This window comes from Bufo gargarizans, chromosome 7 (genome assembly GCF_014858855.1).
Source record: "Bufo gargarizans isolate SCDJY-AF-19 chromosome 7, ASM1485885v1, whole genome shotgun sequence".
Taxonomy (NCBI): domain Eukaryota; kingdom Metazoa; phylum Chordata; class Amphibia; order Anura; family Bufonidae; genus Bufo; species Bufo gargarizans.
The window spans coordinates 96,442,870-96,462,469 of NC_058086.1; the positions used below are offsets into that span (position 1 = coordinate 96,442,870).

The 19,600-nt window shown below is 41.9% G+C and overlaps 1 protein-coding gene across 4 annotated transcripts in view; it reads left to right on the forward strand.

Moving 5' to 3' along the window:
• Positions 1-19,600, forward strand: part of C7H1orf112 (chromosome 7 C1orf112 homolog) — a 674,745-nt gene that overhangs the window by 211,492 nt on the left and 443,653 nt on the right. For all 4 annotated transcript variants that reach the window (XR_006390915.1, XM_044302156.1, XM_044302158.1 and 1 more), the window contains one exon: positions 7,944-8,061. Coding sequence is in view for 3 of the 4 variants with exons in the window: in XM_044302156.1 (XP_044158091.1) it covers positions 7,944-8,061 (118 nt within the window). In the remaining variant the exon portion in view is untranslated. The remainder of the gene's footprint in view (positions 1-7,943; positions 8,062-19,600) is intronic.

The following is a 19,600-nucleotide window of genomic DNA, read 5'->3' on the forward strand; positions in this document are numbered from 1 at the left end:
CCAACTCTGTGACTGGGCCACTGTGTTGACAACTCATGCAATTCCCACCCTCACCACTCTGCGACTGGGCCACTGTGTTGACGACTCATGCGATTCCTCATGTGATTCCCACCCTCACAACTCTGTATCCGTTTATTTTACTGTGAGCCAGCCATCTGTATTTAATATTGTATCATAGCTAAGCAGTTATAGCAGGCTGAGCACCAGTATATCTTCTAGGGAGCTTCCTATATCCATTTATTGAGAGTTTTTTTTATTTTTTCTGTTTACATAGCTATATGAGGGCTTTTTTTTTTTTTTCGGGACAAGATGCCCTTTCTAATGGCACCATTGATGGTTGCATACAATGGGTGTGTGAAGCTGGGGAAAAAATTGTAAATGGGGTGAAATTGGGAAAAAACACAATTCCAGAAGTTTTGTTAGTTTTTGTTTTTACAGCATTCCCTATATCATAAAATTGACCAGTACCACATATGTATATATTTATTGCGTTTTTATACTGGAAAAAAAATTAAAACCTTGAAAATAAAAACACTTTTTTTAGTCTTCATATTCTGAGCCTATAACTTTTGTGTATTTTTGTATGCGGAGCTATGTGATCTGCGTGGCGATCCGTACTTTTCAGTGAGAGTGTATGACTTTTTGATCACTTTATTTTTTTGTGGAGTGACCAAAAAAAGATGAATCGGCCATTTTGGCATTTTTTATTTTTTGTTTTGCCATTTTCCGTATGGGGTTACTTTTTATTTTATTTTAATGGTACAGGCATTTTTGCATGATGGGATTCCTCTGATGTATATTTTTTATTTTTATGGGTTTTCTTACAAATTTAACAAAAAAGTGTGAAACAAATGAAAATATGTCATATTCTAGGTTCTTCAAAGTAGCCACCTTTTGCTTTGATTACTGCTTTGCACACTCTTGGCATTCTCTTGATGAGCTTCAAGAGGTGGTCACCTGAAATGGTTTTCACTTCACAGGTGTGCCCTGTCAGGTTTAATAAGTGGGATTTCTTGCCTTATAAATGGGGTTGGGATTATCAGTTGCGTTGTGGAGAAGTCAGGTGGATACACAGCTTGATAGTCCTACTGAATAGACTGTTAGAATTTGTATTATGGCAAGAAAAAAGCAGTTAAGTAAAGAAAAACGAGTGGCCATCATTACTTTAAGAAATGAAGGTTAGTCAGTCCGAAAAATTGGGAAAACTTTGAAAGTGCCCCCAAGTGCAGTCACAAAAACCATCAAGCGCTACAAAGAAACTGGCTCACATGCTGGAAAGGAAGACCAAGAGTCACCTCTGCTGCGTAGGATAAGTTCATCTGAGTCACCAGCCTCAGAAATCGCAGGTTAACAGCAGCTCAGATTAGACACCAGGTCAATTCCACACAGAGTTCTAGCAGCAGACACATCTCTAGAACAACTGTTAAGAGAAGACTGTGTGAATCAGGCCTTCATGGTAGAATATCTGCTAGGAAACCACTGCTAAGGACAGGCAACAAGCAGAAGAGACTTGTTTGGGCTAAAGAACACAAGAAATGGACATTAGACCAGTGGAAATCTGTGCTTTGGTCTGATGAGTCCAAATTTGAGATCTTTGGTTCCAACCAACGTGTCTTTGTGCGACGCAGAAAAGGTGAACGGATGGACTCTACATGCCTGGTTCCCACCGTGAAGCATGGAGGAGGAGGTTTGATGGTGTGGGGGTGCTTTGCTGGTGACACTGTTGGGGATTTATTCAAATTTGCGTTTAGTTGGACCATCATTTATTTTTCAACAGGACAATGACCCCAAACACACCTCCAGGCTGTTTAAGGGCTATTTGACCATGAAGGAGAGTGATAGGGTGCTGTCACGGCCATGGTCATGGTCGTGACTCCTGAACTGCAAGCTGTTGCCTGCGGTTTGTTATTGGGTGTTCAACCACAGGTGAGGGCCGCTAGTCTGCTGCCTCACTTGTGGTTGCCGCGGGAAACAAGTTATTTTGTATTGTCGCAGTAGAGCAGCCTGAGCTGGTGCTAGGCAGCTTGCAGCAATGTTCATGCGGTTGCACCTAGCAACCTCTCAGTTAGGTGTGTGTGTATGTTATGCACTTTGTATGTCTGGTGTGCACAAAGTTTGTTTGGTATGCACTGTGACTCTTCCCCTGTGACACGTTTGGTTTGGATGTGTACATGTGGTGGCAGTGTCTCGGCCTTCTGGCTGACTCCCAGGACATGGTTGCCACCCATGTCGTTGCCTGCGGTAACAGCTGCAGTGTGATCTTCTTTTGGACACTTCCCCTTTAAATGTTTTCACTCCCTGGTTAGTGTTGGAAGGGTTAATTCCCTCTCCTCTGTGTGTCTGTGTGGGTGTGGCCACTTTGGGCTATAAAGCCTCTTTGGAGATCAGAAGCTGAGGGGGTTCTTCAGCCATGCTTTGCTGGAGACACCCTCCTGGTAATTCCATCTGCCAGTGGGGGCCACCCTTGTGGTCATTTAAAAAAAAAAAATATATAGAAAAAGAGGCTTTATAGCCCAAAGTGGTCACAGACACACACAGGAGAGGGAATTAGCCCTTCCAACACTAACCAGGGAGTGAAACCACTTAAAGGGGAAGTGTCCAAAAGAAGATCACACTGCAGCTGTTACCGCAGGCAACGATATGGGTGGCAACCATGTCATGGGAGTCAACCAGAAGGCCGAGACACTGCCACCACATGTACACATCCAAACCAAACGTTGCCACGGGCAGTCACAGTGAAGGGAAGAGTCACAGTGCACACCAAACATAAACTTCGTGCACACCAGACATACAAAGTGCATAACGTACACACACTTAACTGAGAGGTTGCTAGGTGCAACCGCATGAACATTGCCGCAAGCTGCCTAGCACCAGCTCAGGCTGCTCTACTGCGACAATACAAAATAACTTGTTTCCCGCGGCAACCACAAGTGAGGCAGCAGACTAGCGGCCCTCACCTGTGGTTGAACACACAATAACACACCACAGGCAACAACATGCGGTTCAGGAGTCATGACCATGGCCGTGACAGGTGCTGCGCCAGATGACCTGGCCTCCACAGTCACCGGACCTGAACCCAATCAAGATGGTTTGGGGTGAGCTGAACCGCAGAGTGAAGGCAAAAGGGCCAACAAGTGCTAAGCATCTCTGGGAACTCCTTCACGACTGTTGGAAGACCATTTCAGATGACTACCTCTTGAAGCTCATCAAGAGAATGCCAAGAGTGTGCAAAGCAGTAATCAAAGCAAAAGGTGGCTACTCTGAAAAACCTAGAATATGACATATTTTCAGTTGTTTCACACTTTTTTTGTTATGTATACAGGGAGTGCAGAATTATTAGGCAAGTTGTATTTTTGAGGATTAACTTTATTATTGAACAACAACCATGTTCTCAATTAACCCAAAAAACTCATTAATATCAAAGCTGAATATTTTTGGAAGTAGTTTTTAGTTTGTTTTTAGTTTTAGCTATTTTAGGGGGATATCTGTATGTGCAGGTGACTATTACTGTGCATAATTATTAGGCAACTTAACAAAAAACAAATATATACCCATTTCAATTATTTATTTTTACCAGTGAAACCAATATAACATCTCAACATTCACAAATATACATTTCTGACATTCAAAAACAAAACAAAAACAAATCAGTGACCAATATAGCCACCTTTCTTTGCAAGGACACTCAAAAGCCTGCCATCCATGGATTCTGTCAGTGTTTTGATCTGTTCACCATCAACATTGTACTGTTTTCCCTCCTTGTAAATCTCACATTTGATGATGGACCACAGGTTCTCAATGGGGTTCAGATCAGGTGAACAAGGAGGCCATGTCATTAGATTTTCTTCTTTTATACCCTTTCTTGCCAGCCACGCTGTGGAGTACTTGGACGCGTGTGATGGAGCATTGTCCTGCATGAAAATCATGTTTTTCTTACCTTGCAGACTTCTTCCTGTACCACTGCTTGAAGAAGGTGTCTTCCAGAAACTGGCAGTAGGACTGGGAGTTGAGCTTGACTCCATCCTCAACCCGAAAAGGCCCCACAAGCTCATCTTTGATGATACCAGCCCAAACCAGTACTCCACCTCCACCTTGCTGGCGTCTGAGTCGGACTGGAGCTCTCTGCCCTTTACCAATCCAGCCACGGGCCCATCCATCTGGCCCATCAAGACTCACTCTCATTTCATCAGTCCATAAAACCTTAGAAAAATCAGTCTTGAGATATTTCTTGGCCCAGTCTTGACGTTTCAGCTTGTGTGTCTTGTTCAGTGGTGGTAGTCTTTCAGCCTTTCTTACCTTGGCAATGTCTCTGAGTATTGCACACCTTGTGCTTTTGGGCACTCCAGTGATGTTGCAGCTCTGAAATATGGCCAAACTGGTGGAAAGTGGCATCTTGGCAGCTGCACGCTTGACTTTTCTCAGTTCATGGGCAGTTATTTTGCGCCTTGGTTTTTCCACACGCTTCTTGCGACCCTGTTGACTATTTTGAATGAAACGCTTGATTGTTCGATGATCACGCTTCAGAAGCTTTGCAATTTTAAGAGTGCTGCATCCCTCTGCAAGATATCTCACTATTTTTGACTTTTCTGAGCCTGTCAAGTCCTTCTTTTGACCCATTTTGCCAAAGGAAAAGAAGTTGCCTAATAATTATGCACACCTGATATAGGGTGTTGATGTCGTTAGACACACCCCTTCTCATTACAGAGATGCACATCACCTAATATGCTTAATTGGTAGAAGGCTTTCGAGCCTATACAGCTTGGAGTAAGACAACATGCATAAAGAGGATGATGTGGTCAAAATACTCATTTGCCTAATAATTCTGCACTCCCTGTATAATTCCACATGTGTTAATTCATAGTTTTGATGCCTTCAGTGTGAATCTACAATTTTTATAGTCATGAAAATAAAGAAAACTCTTTGAATGAGAAGGTGTGTCCAAACTTTTGGTCTGTACTGTATATATATTTATATATTTTTTTCTTAAAACTTTTTTTTCTTTTTACGCTTATTTTTATAGTTCCCTTAGGGAACTTTTAAAAGCAATCACTGGATTGCTTTTCTCATAAACTCCAATGCATTGCCATTGGAGTCTATGATGATTTTGTTGTATTTCTTTGAAGCTCTGCTTCAGGATTGATCATGGCATCTCAAGTGTTAAATGTCCGTGACTGGCATTACTCCTGTTTGCGGACATTAGCCGTGGGTTCCTGCTGTATGAAACAGCAGGCAACCCACAGCTATGGCGCCTGCTCTGCTCATGAGCAGACACTATCTTTAAAGTTTCGACCGCCACACGGCTATATACATAGGCGGTCGGGACTTTAAATTTGGTGACCACTCCTGAAAATGTCTAGAAGTCTGGGTCTCACTCCCCTTTTCTAAAATTCACATCCCCCTTGGCTGAACTTGATGGATTTAAGTTTTTTTTCAACCGTAATAATTATGTAACTATGTCATTACGCAGAGCTTGCTCCAAAAATGAAATATGAAAAGACAACATTTATAACTGCGAAAAGTTCCTTAAAAATCTTGGCCTGTGTATAAAGAATTGCTTCAAAGTGAACCACATACTCATAGATTAATAATTTTATATTTATGTACCCTGTAATTTTACACTTTATTACATTCTGTAGAGCTTACATATTCACTTTTTTGCCATCCTCTAACATTCATACTAGAAAACACCCGTGGGGCCAAAATGCTGACTACACACCTTAATAAATTACTTAAAGGGCATCTGTCAGCAGATTTGTACCTATGAAACTGGCTAATCTGTTGCATATGCGGTAGGCAGCTGAAAGCATTTTTTGTTGGTCTTATGTTCATATGTGCCCGCATTGCTCCGATTTTTTTTTTTATATATGCCATTGAGCCTCTATTTATTTTCATGACTATAAAAATTGTAGATTCACACTGAAGGCATCAAAACTATGAATTAACACGTGGAATTATATACATAACAAAAAAAGTGTGAAACAACTGAAAATGTGTCATATTCTAGGTTCTTCAAAGTAGCCACCTTTTGCTTTGATTACTGCTTTGGACACTCATGGCATTCTCTTGATGAGCTTCAAGAGTTAGTCATCTGAAATGGTCTTCCGAACAGTCTTGAAGGAGTTCCCAGAGATGCTTAGCACTTGTTGGCCCTTTTGCCTTCACTCTGCGGTCCAGCTCACCCCAAACCATCTTGATTGGGTTCAGGTCCGATGACTGTGGAGGCCAGGTCATCTTGCGCAGCACCTGTCACGGCAACAGGAGCATTGCAGTTATACCTAGAGGCTCTGCTCTTATTGCAACTGCCACGCCCTCTCCACTGTGAAAGAACAGAACCTCTAGGTGTAACGGCAATTCCCTTGTTTATTTTAGAGGCTTGTTTGTATATGTTTGTTAAAGCACAATTTTTCTCAGCATTGCGAACACGTGAACATGGGACCAACTTGGATGCTTTCAGCTGCCAAGTGCACTTGCAACAGGTCAGCCAGTTTCATGGGTATAAATCTGCTGATAGATGCCCTTTAAGTTGTATGGTTTCTGAAATAGGGTCACTTCTTGGGGGTTTCCACTGTCGGGGTATCTCAGGGTGTCTTCAATGCAACATGGCGCTCAAAAAACATTTCTTAAACATTTTAAAGATTGCTTTTAAATTTTAAGCCTTCTAACATCCTAAAAAGTAAAATGACATTTTAAAGATCATGTAAGGCTACTTTCACACTCACGTTTGTTGCAGATCCATCATGGAGCTGCACAGACTGATCCATTCAGATAATACAAAAGTCTGCATCCGTTCAGAATGGATCCGTTTGTATTATCTTTAACATTGCTAAGACGGATCCGTCTTGAACACTATTGAAAGTCAATGGAGGACGGATCCGCTTTCTATTGCGTCCCCATTTACTTACAAACGTATCCGTTTGGCTCAGGTTCCTCAGACGGACAACAAAAAGCTGCAAGCAGTGTTTTGATGTCCGTCTCCAAAGCGGAATGGAGACGGAACGGAGGCAAACTGATGCTTTCTGAGTAGATCCTTTTCCATTCAGAATGCATTAGGGCAAAACTAATCTGTATTAGACTACTTGTGAGAGCACTGAACGGATCTCACAAACGGAAAGTAGACCTATGGTGAATCTTAAAGGGGTTGGCCACTTTCTAGCTACTGTTGACCAATGTGTTTGTAAGTTGACTATACCGCACTTACTAATATAGTCTTTGTTGATATTCTGCACCATGTTCTACATTTCCTAAGGTATTCTACTTTGTTGGTAAAGACGTTTGTGCAGTCCACACAGAGATTCTGTTCATAAAATGGCTGCTGATGGAGGGTCATGTGACAAGGCAAATAAATTAGTCTCCTCCATTTCTCTCCTCTCTGCACCTGCAATGAACATTCAACATTGCAAGAGTAGATGGCAGATGTTGTGTATTTGAATGGAGAATGCTCAGGAGTTATTTTTGCCTGCTCACATGACCCTCCATTAGCAGCCATCTTATGGACAGGTCTTCTGTGTGGACAGCGCAGAGGATTTGTGCAACAAGGGGACATTACTTAATTTTCTGTGCCATTTTATTTTATTAACACAGGTTATATTAGTAAGTGTCATATAGTCATCTTGCCTCCATATTGATCACAAGTAGCCAGAAAGTGGCCAACCCCTTTAACTACCTGTCTTAGAAGCAGAGAAATTAAAATGTAGAAAATAACACATTTTCCCATTTATTTATTTTTTTATAAATAAAGGTAAGACATATAAAATCTATTTTACCACTAACATAAAGTACAATGTGTCTCAAGAAAATTTTAGAATTGAAAGCCTTTACCTCTCCAAGCCAAAGTTATTACTATATGTCAGATTTGCAAAAATAGGCCTGGCCACGAATATAAAAAAACCTTGCAGTCTTGAAGTGGTCAATTGTACACTAACATTTTATATCTTTTTGTTTAGATCTTCCACCTGAGCATCACTTCCCTCATTGCTTGCTTCTAATAAAAATCGTAAATAAACTTTTTACTCTTCCTGCTGAGCTACAAAGTTTATGCTCAGGCAGCAAATCTTCAGAAAGGTATGCCATGTATGTATAGGAAACGTATTAGATTGAACTGTTTAATTATACTGTACATTAGCAAGCTAAAAACATTACTTAGAAGTGTGTTGTGTGTGTATATGAGGATTAACACTTTATCTTGTCCTTATATGACATGTATATTGCAATTGTCACAGTTACAACGGCAGCTCATGGCTACTTCTGCTTTGCATATGTGTTTCAAGCTGCGGTAGCATTGATCCGCCAGCCTCCCTCCACTCCTTCTTGGTGGCCTGTCCGCCGGAGTAGCTTGGTCCTTTCACACAGGCCATTGCCTCCTTCTTGTCTATTCCCATAGGATGCACAAGACGCTTTTAAATGGCCAGATCATGCGCACCCTAATCTTCACCAATGGCTGGTCACCCTGGAGTACATAGAAGGAGGGCAGCATAAGGCTACATGCACACAAATGTTTTTTGTTTCAGTGTCCGTTCCGTTTTTTTTTGCGGATAGGATGCATACCCATTCATTTCAATGAGTCTGCAGAAAATGCGGACAGCACACCGTGTGCTTTTCGCATCATTATGTTTATTCCCCGCAAAAAGAAAAATAGAACATGTCCTTTTTCTGTCCGTTTTAGGCATTTTTACAATGGATTCGGACAACGGACGGCATACGGATTTCATCCGTTTGTCATCCGTTTTATTTTTATTTTTTTCGGATCCGCAATTTGCGTACCGCAAAACACATACTGTCGTGTACATGTAGCATAAGGCTGGTTTTACACAAGTGAGTTCAATGCTTTGAACTCGCAGCATGTGTCTGCGAGAGATCTCGTCTTGACCTACGTAGCACTGATAGGATTGCATAGAATTAATATTGATTTATGATGCCAGGTAACCCTTAGAGTTCTGAAATGTATTGAATAACACTGACAGCATTAGGCATAAGCATTATGGCATAGGGTTACCTGGCATCATAAATCAATATAATGCTATGCAATCCTATCAATGCTACGCATGTCAAGACGGGATCTCTCGCAGGCACGCTGTGAGTTCAAGACATTGAACTTGCTTGTGTGAAACCAGCATAAAGTGGTTCTAATATTAAGTGGTTTCTTCAATTTTGCTGTATAATCATGGCCCCCTGGAGTCATGGCTGCCTGAGTCATTGTGATTGGCAGTCTTTTCCTTAGTTTTCTCACTAGGAGAGACCTATCAATCATCAGCAGGTGGACAGGGAGGGCAGGAGCTCATAAATATCCTTGACTCTTCTCAGGCAGCTATGACTATTTTACATGTCAGGGCTGCGATTATTATGATGCTAGTTCTTGGCAGCCTCTTACTTTTAGCTCATGAGTGACACACTACTGAAATAAATATCTGTAAATAATAAATCAAGGCAACTGGACGTACTGTAGATTGCTTGAAAACGTTTCACTCGTTCTTCTAACGAGCTTTCTCAATTCTGAGTGACTGTAAAATAATTCTCTGCCAATAAATATGTAACTGAATCAACATCTGGTAATTATACCCAGCAGATGTATACCTACCAGATGTTGATTCAGTTACATATTTATTCCCAGAGAATTCTTGTACAGTCACTCGGAATTGAGAAAGCTCGTTGGAAGAACGAGTGAAACGTTTTCAAGAAATCTACAGTAAGTCCTGTTGCCTTGATTTTTTTCTTGACAGATATACCCTGACCTGGATAAATGAGAACATTCACAAACACTACTGAAATAAGCATGTCTGTCACTAATTTATGCTGCTTTAAGTCAGGGCAGCATAAAGTTGATCACAGGTTCCCTTTAATGCACCTACCCCTGTGGGAAGCTTTCTGAGCAATAGGTTCCAGTTTGCTAGTTACAGCAAAGATGTGCTGTTTGTTAGTTTGCCCATGTACAAACTCCTGCCTGTCTCCTTTATTTTGACCCTTTTGCCATCTACCCTAACTTCTGACCCTTCGCTACCTGCCCTGACCTCCTACAGTCAAACTCTGCTTGCCCTGACCCCAGCCTGTCCCTGTTTACAGCTTTTTCTGATTATATATAATCCTGCAATTTTCACACTGGGCACTAGGTCTAAAATGTGTTAAGCGTTCCTGTCTTTTGAAATCGGCTACATGGGCCATAGACACAATGGACAGTATCAATAGGTGAAATCACCTATTGTAAATAAGTTATCTATATAGAGGTGTTAACTTATTATTGTAAAGCTGCCTATGGTGATAATAGCTACGGAAAAGTTACAGAACAGGAAACCATCACCATTATTGCACACTGTAAACAGAATAAAAATGAAGTCGGCACTGCATGAGGTGACTATATCCCAGTATACGGACACTGCATCATATTCCCGTGATGTCTGGCGGTGCTTAGTGCACAATGAGTATGTACAATAATCCAAAACAAAAATAAAGTACACAGCACTCAACAAAAATCTTCGCAGCTTTATTTGCATTTACATAAAACAAGATGGATGCGTGCACAGCACAGTCAAAATGCTAAAGCCGTTTCGTTTCCCTGCACTTCCTCAGGCCTCACGTGACGACGCTGGCGTGCGCACGTTAAATACTCTTGCGCCAGCTATGTCACATGCGCACGACACAAATGTTAAAAGCAAATTATAGCAAATAATTAAACCATAATAAAAACAAAAACTATATAAACACTGCTAGATCATTTTTTGTCATTGAGTCTAAATGGGCCTATAGCTCTCGTTTTAATGATCCATGCCGCCCCTCTCTGTAACAGAAGGCAACTCCTACCTGCACCACGTTCTGGAACTTCAACCACCTCCCACAGGGCCAAAAAATGACATAGACCACAAATTGTGTTTTACTAAATATAAATGGTCTCACTGCGTGTTCAACTCTTCCTATCCTAAGGTGTCTACAGATGAGACGGCCATTTTTTCCCCTCACCTATTACGGCACCCATGCGACTAGGACCTCCCATCCAGGACAGGCAACCTGAAGAGAGAAAATGGTTCACACCCCCACCACACCTCAGTTCAGGTTTCCTGTCCTCCAGATAGGAGGTACCTGAGGAGCTCTGGCTCTTACCGTTGCTTTGGTTCTCACCTCGGGAGGCTGGGGAGGTCCGGGTCTACTATACCGTAAAGGGACCTATCCCTGGCGGCGTCATTCTCCTTCGCCTGCTCTTAAATAGAAACATAGAATGTGTCGGCAGATAAGAACCATTTGGCCCATCTAGTCTGCCCAATATACTAAGTACTATGGATAGCCCCTGGCCCTATCTTATATGAAGGATGGCCTTATGCCTATCCCATGCATGCTTAAACTCCTTCACTGTATTTGCAGCTACCACTTCTGCAGGAAGGCTATTCCATGCATCCACTACTCTCTCAGTAAAGTAATACTTCCTGATATTACTTTTAAACCTTTGCCCCACTAATTTAAAACTATGTCCTCTTGTAGCAGTTTTTCTTTAAATATTCTCTCCTCTTTTACCTTGTTGATTCCCTTTATGTATTTAAAAGTTTCTATCATATCCCCTCTGTCTCGTCTTTCTTCCAAGCTATACATGTTAAGGTCCTTTAATCTTTCCTGGTAAGTTTTATCCTGCAATCCATGTACCAGTTTAGTAGCTCTTCTCTGAACTCTCTCCAAAGTATCAATATCCTCCTGGAGATAGCCCCCACAATAGATGCCCCGGTAGCTAAAATAGCCCAACAATCGGCTCTAGATGTCCGGCAAAAAGTGGGAGAGGGATTGGCTGTAAATAGCCTCTTACCAAATTATCTTGCAGGGTGTTAGCCCTGCGTGCCGTGACAAGAGGACGTAGGGGCAGTATTTTTTCCAAAATTGGATCAGTGCGCAAGATAGGCCAATGCGTGGTCAGACAAGACCTCATGTCATCCCAATGCGAGTGGAAAGTACTAATGAATCATATTTTGCAGTCCGGTATTCTTTCTTTCTTAGTAGATAACAGTTGGGACTGGCACATTTTTTTTGCCCGTCGGTAGGCCTTCTTAATGGACCGATGACTGTAACCTCTTCTGAGGAACCGATCCTAAGGTCACCAGCCATGTCTAATGCAGCTAGACAGACTATCTGGCTTAAATTGTGGAAGGGGGATCAGGGTTCCAAGACTCTGCTCTTTCCATGTGAGGGTTCTAGGCTGTTTGGTTCATTGCTTTATGACATCATAGAGAGGGCCTCAGATAAAAAGAAGGGTTTCCTGGTTCCTCAGAAAACTTCCTTTTTTCCCTTTCATCCTCCATGACGGCATACCATGAGATGACCCGCCTCTAACCAGGTAGGTACAGGAAGTATAAATTTGACTCTCCTCTGCTCCTCCTCAATGTATTCCTGTCCCTCCAGGTAGGAGATAGGTTTTTCGCTTATGGTCGCGGACCACGAAGAATGAAGGAAGAAATCACCATGTGAGGAGGCAGCAGAGTCCGAACCCTAGTTAGGTAACGGGCGCTGAGAATGTGTCTCTTACCTGCTGCTAGGCGCGGGCAGACAGGTCCACGTGGGGCCGGACACTCATGGAGTCCCTCCGGTCAGTCATCAAGCTCCACACTGCGATCTGGCATGGCTGGCGCTCACAGTGTCATCACCGGAAGTGGACACAGTCCATGCGTTCCACGGCTTACTTCCGGTCCGGGGCCTGAGGGCACTTCCGGCGGTGGATCGCATGCCGAGGATGGTGAGAGATTTGAAAATCATGCATGATTATGACGGAGGTCGTCCTCTGACCTGAGGTCTTTAAGGTAAAAGTTATTTAAAAAGGGGGAAACGTGTGGATGTCTACCCTAAACATGTTGGATCCAAGTGGAGTTATGGAGACCACTCTGGGTTCTACACTTGTGAGTAACGTTACCGGGACAAGGGTTAAACAGTATATTCTGTAATTAACCCATATGTGTTTCTCTTTCTTTTTGTATGTTTGCAGAGTGAGAAAGAGGTTGCTCAAAAAAGTTAAAACTAGTCAGCGGTCAAAAAAGTGCAGTATTTGTTCTGTAAAACTTTCAGATTCCTATACTAGGAAAGTTTGTACTTTATAGAAAAAATTTACTGACAATATTACTAAAGATTTGGTTCCGAAGAACTTAAAAATACGATCAGAGAAGAAATAAGGTCTACTATGTCAGATCCTTCGGTATTTCCTTCCTGCTCCAAACAGGTGACAAAAACCTCTGATTCAGATGAAGATTCGGAATCAGGAGAATTATGTTCCAGAGACTCTTCTGGATCTGATTCAGAATTTAGAAACTATCTTTTTTCCTCTGAGGATACCAGAGAATTAATTAAAGCTGTTAGGGCCACTATGGATCTTTCTGAGGAAAAGGTCCGCAGATCAGTCCACAATGAAATGTTTAGTGGCTTTGAACAGAGGTCTAACCAAGGTTTTCCAGTACATAAAAATATGCATGAGCTAGTTGAAAGAGAATGGAGGACCCCGGATAGGAATTTGTTCATTCCTAAAATAATAAGACGACTGTTTTCATTTATTAGTGAAGATGAAGCTCTATTAACGACTTCTCCTAAGATAGACGTATCCCTATCCAAATTGGTTAAAGGTCCCAATGCCTTACTGTTTGAGGATATGGGATCTTTAAGGGATCCCATGGATAAAAAGACGGATCAAACTCTCAAAAAGACATGGGAAGCTTGTGCAGCCCTGTTTAAACCAAACCTAGCTGCAACATCAGTATCCAGGTCTTTAAAGAAATGGCTCATGCAATTAGAATCCTTGCTGAAAAACGGTAATACATATGATGGTCTAAAAGATTCCTTTCCACTATTAATTAAAGCTGTGGATTTTCTGTCTGATTCTACTGCAGAATCAGTCAGAATGGCCGCAAAGGCAACTGGGTTAGCGGTCGTAGCAAGGAGATCTCTCTGGGTAAAATCCTGGTCTGGAGAGGTCAGTTCAAAACTGAAGTTATATACCTTGCCTTTTCATGGGAATTTGTTTTTTGGAGAAGATTTAGAATCTATCCTAGTAAAGGTTTCCGACTCAAAGAAAACCTTTCCCAGGGACTCCGGGAAAAGGAAATTTCCCTTTCGGAGAGTTAAAAAAAAAAAAAGAGCTCCCTTTCAAGCAAAGAAAATGAATAGAGATTCTGGCTGGTCAAGGGAAAAAAAAACAAAAGAGTAGAGGATACTTGTTCACTACAAAGAATACGGAATCGTCAAAACAATGACGCCAGATCTCAGGTAGGAGGAAGAGTTAAGCTTTTTTCTAGACTATTGGGCAATGATTACAACAAACCCTTGGGTCTTAGATATAGTAGCAGAAGTCTACAAAATTGTGTTCCGTCTTCCTCCTCCCTCAACTATTTTCAGGATTACTCCAGTTCAAAGAACAACCGTTCTTCAAGGAAATCTGGAAGAAGGGATTCGGAAGTTGCCGGCTCAAAAGGCCATTATTCCGGTTCCCCCTTCCCAACAAGGTCATGGATATTATTCAACCGTATTTCTAGTAAAAAAGCCAGACGGGAAATTTTGGTTAATAATAAACCTAAAAAACTTGAACAAGTTCATAGAATACAACAGGTTCAAAATGGAAACAATAAGATCAACTGTGAATCTGCTAAAAAAAAAGGGAGACTTTCTGGCCTCCATAGACCTAAGAGACGCATATTACCATATTCCGGTATGCAAACAGTCAAAAAAAATTCCTGCGAATAGCATTCTATTTGGGGAAAGATCTTCTCCATTTTCAATTCCAGGTATTACCGTTTGACATAACCTCAGCCCCCAGGATCTTCACAAAGGTGATGCTGGAGCTGGTGGCGCATTTGAGAAGGAGAAACATCCTGATTGTCCCTTACCTAGACGACCGACTGATAGTAGGCGAGACAAGACAGTCCCTAGAGAACAATCTCTTTATTACCTGTCAGACGCTGTATCTAGCGGGATGGTTAATAAATTGGGAAAAGGAAAAACCAGTCCCGTCCCAGGAAATAATTTTCTTGGGCCTCTCCCTAGACACCACTTGTCAGAGGATGTCTCTAACAGAGCAAACAGTGTCTGGAGTGGTATAAAAAGTCACAAAGTTTCAAAGTCATCCGTCTTGTACGATACGAGAAGCTATGAAACTACTAGGAACCTTGACTTCTTGCATCTCTGCAGTAAAGTGGGCTCAGTTCCACTCTCGAACTCTGCAACATTGGGTATTAACCTGCTGGGACAGAATCCAGAATTCACTGGAACAAACAGTTCTGATTCCCTTAGCAGTAAACCAGTCTCTTCAGTGGTGGAAACAAGTAAATCGCCTATGTCAGGGAATTCCATGGAATTCGGAGGAACAGGTGTTTGTCACAACAGACACAAGTACTTGGGGTTGGGGAGCGCATTGCTCTCATCTCTATTTCCAAGGGGCCTGGGCAGACCACCAAAAAACTTGGTCATCAAACCAGAAGGAATTGATGGCAGTTTGGGAGACAATAAAAGTTGCGAGTCAATACATAAAAGGAAAGGATGTTCAAATAAGATCCGACAATACAACAGTGGTGGCATACTTAAATCATCAAGGTGGAACAAGGAGTCAATGCCTGAGCCAGATAACAGATTTTTTTTCTTCCTGGGCAGAAGAAAATATAATATACCTTTCATCAGTCCATTTAAAAGGAAGCTTAAATGTAAAAGCAGACTTCCTAAGCAGGGTCGAGATTAAACAAACAGAATATAGTTTGAAGGAGCAAGTTTTTCACCAAATAACAAAAAAGTGGGGGGTTCCCCAGATAGATCTCTTTGCGTCAGCCGCAAACGCAAAGGTGAATCGCTTTCTTTCCCTCAATCCAAAAGACGGAAACGAAAGGATAGATGCCTTATCATTAAAATGGGATTTTCATCTGGCTTACGCCTTCCCCCCCTTTGCAACTAATATCTCAAATGATAAGAAAGATACAGCAAGACAGGGCTCACATTATCCTGATAGCCCCCTTATGGCCCACAAAATCATGGTTTCCACTGTTTAAGATCATGTACATTCAAAGTCTGTGGATTCTTCCTTGGGATCAGGATTTGTTGTTGCAGGGACCAGTTCACCATCCCGAGGTGGAAAGGCTGCATTTGGCAGCCTGGAACCTGAAAGGATGATTCTAAAAGCTAGAGGCCTGCCATCATTACTATGACAGCCAGTAGAAAGGAGATAACCTCAAAAATCTATGGTAAAGTGTGGAGAACTTTTAATACCTGGTGTATGAAAGAAAAAGTATCTCCTGAAGAATTTTCTGTTCTTTCAGTTCTAGTTTTTTTTACAATCCGGGCTGGAGAAAGGTCTACGTCCCAATACACTAAGGCCCCTTTCACACGGGCAAGTATTCCGCGTGGATGCGATGCGTGAGTTGAACGCATTGCACCCGCACTGAATACCGACCCATTCATTTCTATGGGGCTGTTCACATGAGCAGTGATTTTTACGCATCACTTATGCATTGCGTGAAAATCGCAGCATGCTCTATATTGTGCGATTTTCACGTAACGCAGGCCCCATAGAAATGAATGGGGTTGCGTGAAAATCGCAAGCAGGTGCCGATCATTATTATTTTCCCTTATATGGTTATAAGGGAAAATAATAGCATTCTGAATACAGAATGCATAGTAAAACATCACTGGAGGGGTTAAATTTTTTTTATTTATTTAACTCACCTTAGTCCACTTGATCGTGGCCCGGCATCTCCTTCTGTCTCCTTTGCTGAACAGGACCTGTGTGGTGAGCATAAATTACAGGTCAAGGACCTTTGATGATGTCACTCCGGTCATCACATGATCTTTTACCATGGTGATGGATCATGTGATGACCGGAGTGATGTCATCAAAGGTCCTTTACGCTATTTTACTTTGCTTTCTGTATTCAGAATGCTATTATTTTCCCTTATAACCATGTTATAAGGGAAAATAATACAATCTACAGAACATCGATCCCAAGCAAGTTCGGGTTTGGGTACCAAACGTGCGCAATTTTTTTCACGCGAGTGCAAAACGCATTGCAATGTTTTGCACTCGCGCAGAAAAATCGTGCATTTTCCCGCAACGCACCCGCCTCTTATCCGGGCCAAAAATAAGACGCCTGTGTGAAAGAGGCCTAAGGGTTCACGTGAGAAAATTGCCAATCATTCTTGGATTACCAGATTTCTAAAAGGGGCAGACAGACTGAGACCATCGTTGAGATCCACGATTCCCCCCTGTTCTTAGTGGCAATTACGTCATCTCGCCGCAGGGTTAGTGAAATCCAGGCCCTAAAGATTAATGAGCCTTTCTGTATTATTTCTTCAGATAGAATTACATTTAAATTGGATAACTCCTTCCTTCCCAAAGTTGTCTAATTTCCACAGGCAAGAAGAAATTTTGGTTCCCTCGTTTTGTGACAACCCGAAAACAGAAGGAGAGGAAAGGTTTCATAAATTGGATGTGCACAGAGCAGTTCTAATATATTTAGAAGCTCCGAAAACCTTCAGAAAGACATACTCTTTATTTGTTCAGTTTGTTGGTACAAATAAGGGGCAGAGAGCGACAAAAAATACTGTTTCCAGATGGATAAAAACGGCTATTTCAGAGTCGTATAAAGCTCTAGGGAAATCACCTCCTGAAGCCTTTACAGCCCATTCTACAAGATCAGTTTCTGCCTCCTGGGCAGAAAAAGCAAACGCTTCACTAGAACAGATCTGTAGGGCGGCCACTTGGTTTAGCCCTAATACATTTATCAAACATTACAGAGTCCATGTTAAGGCAGGTCAAGATTTAGCCTTTGGGAGGAAAGTTCCTCAAGCTATAATCCCCCCCCCCCCCCCCTATATTTTTTTTTATATTGACAATTTTTATTGTTTTTTCCATTTTCATAGTCATAATAAAGAGCATTGACTGATATACAATGTGGAAAGTTATACATATGCAAAATCTATGTTTAACAGTCATAAGTACAGTTTACATTTGTAAACACAGAGAGAGGCCTGTAAGGCCACATAAAGGCAAGTGTCAAATAAAGGTGAACAAATACACTAAGTTAATTTAACTTTGTGACAGGGTACTAAGATAGAACCGACATGGTGTATGTATGAGAACCGTTAGAGTAGAATTAAGGTATTGGCCCAGGAACAGTGGGGTGGGGGAGGAGAGCTAAGAGAAGTTCCTATAGGCTCTCCAAGGGGACCAAATCTGGAGAAGTGTGTCTAGTGCGAGATTCCCAATGGGAGATCGCCTCCATTCTGTAGATCTGGTCTACCCTGCTAATCCAGTGTTCCAAGTTAGGAACTTCAGGAGACAGCCAACAAGTCGGTAGTAGTAGACTGGCAGCAGCTATCAAAAGTGAGAAGAGTGAGGACCTAAATGGGTTGACCCCCCCCCTATTCCTAGAGATAACAGAGCTATATCTGGTGAGCAGGAGAAGGAAGTCTGGCAGATCTGGTTGCTTAGTTTGATTATGTTAAGCCACCACGGATTGATTAGCTCGCATGACCACCAGATGTGCAAGAACGAACCTTTGGCTTTGGAACAACGCCAGCACCTATCTGTAGCATTAGGTTTATATAAGCATGTCTTGTAGGGAGTTCTGTACCATCTCATAAGGACCTTATAGCTATTTTCCTGGATACGCACGCATCTGGAGATCTTATGAGGGGCAATTAATGCTTTGGCTATTTCGGGAGGCAACCTTCCTTGATATCAATATTAAAATCATAGCAAACAAAATCACCACCAGAACTCATTTTAAAAAAGTAGACTCAAACAGCTATCTAGATTATTCAAGCTGTCACTATTCAAAATGGAGAAACAATATACCGTATGGACAAATGAAACGGGTCAGAAGAAATTGCTCAGACACAAAAGTAATGGAAAAACAAATAAAAACGCTGAAAGAAAGGTTTAGGGATAAGGGGTATCCAAAAGGACTGATCAACAGCTCTGCCAGACGAGCCACTTCTATCAGTCAAGACACTGCGCTACAACCTGCCCCAGTTAAAACCACTAAAGACGATAGATATCAGTATAACCTCATCACCCGGTATAACATTCACCACACCAATATCAGACAAACTCTTAATAAACATTGGGGCATCCTCCTCAAAGACCCTATTCTTAAAAAAATCTTACCAAAACAACCCTCAATCACGTTTAGAAGAGCCAAAACTTTAAAAAATTTGATTGTACCCTCATGTCCAAAAATAACCATGAATTCTGAGACCACCCCCATCGACCCTGCAGATAAGACGGGAATACATAAATGTACCTCAAAAAAATGTTTCTGTTGCCCTATGATTACCCACGGGGTCAAAACAGTCAGTATCCCCAATCCTAAAAAAACCAAAGATGAGTCCCTCTGGACCATCAAACAGGAACTAAACTGTGGGTCAAAAAATATAATTTATCTCCTCTACTGTCCGTGTGGTCTAAAGTACATTGGAAGAACCACACAGACAGTTAGAGAGCGGGTGAACGAGCATCGCTCAAATATTAGACGTAGTATTCTTACCCACAGCGTCTCGCGACACTATTCAGAGACACACACATCAAGCCTGAGGGTGTCACCGCTAGAACAGACACACACTTATCAGCAACTTTGTCGCAAAGAGATGCACTGGATATACAAACTCAATAC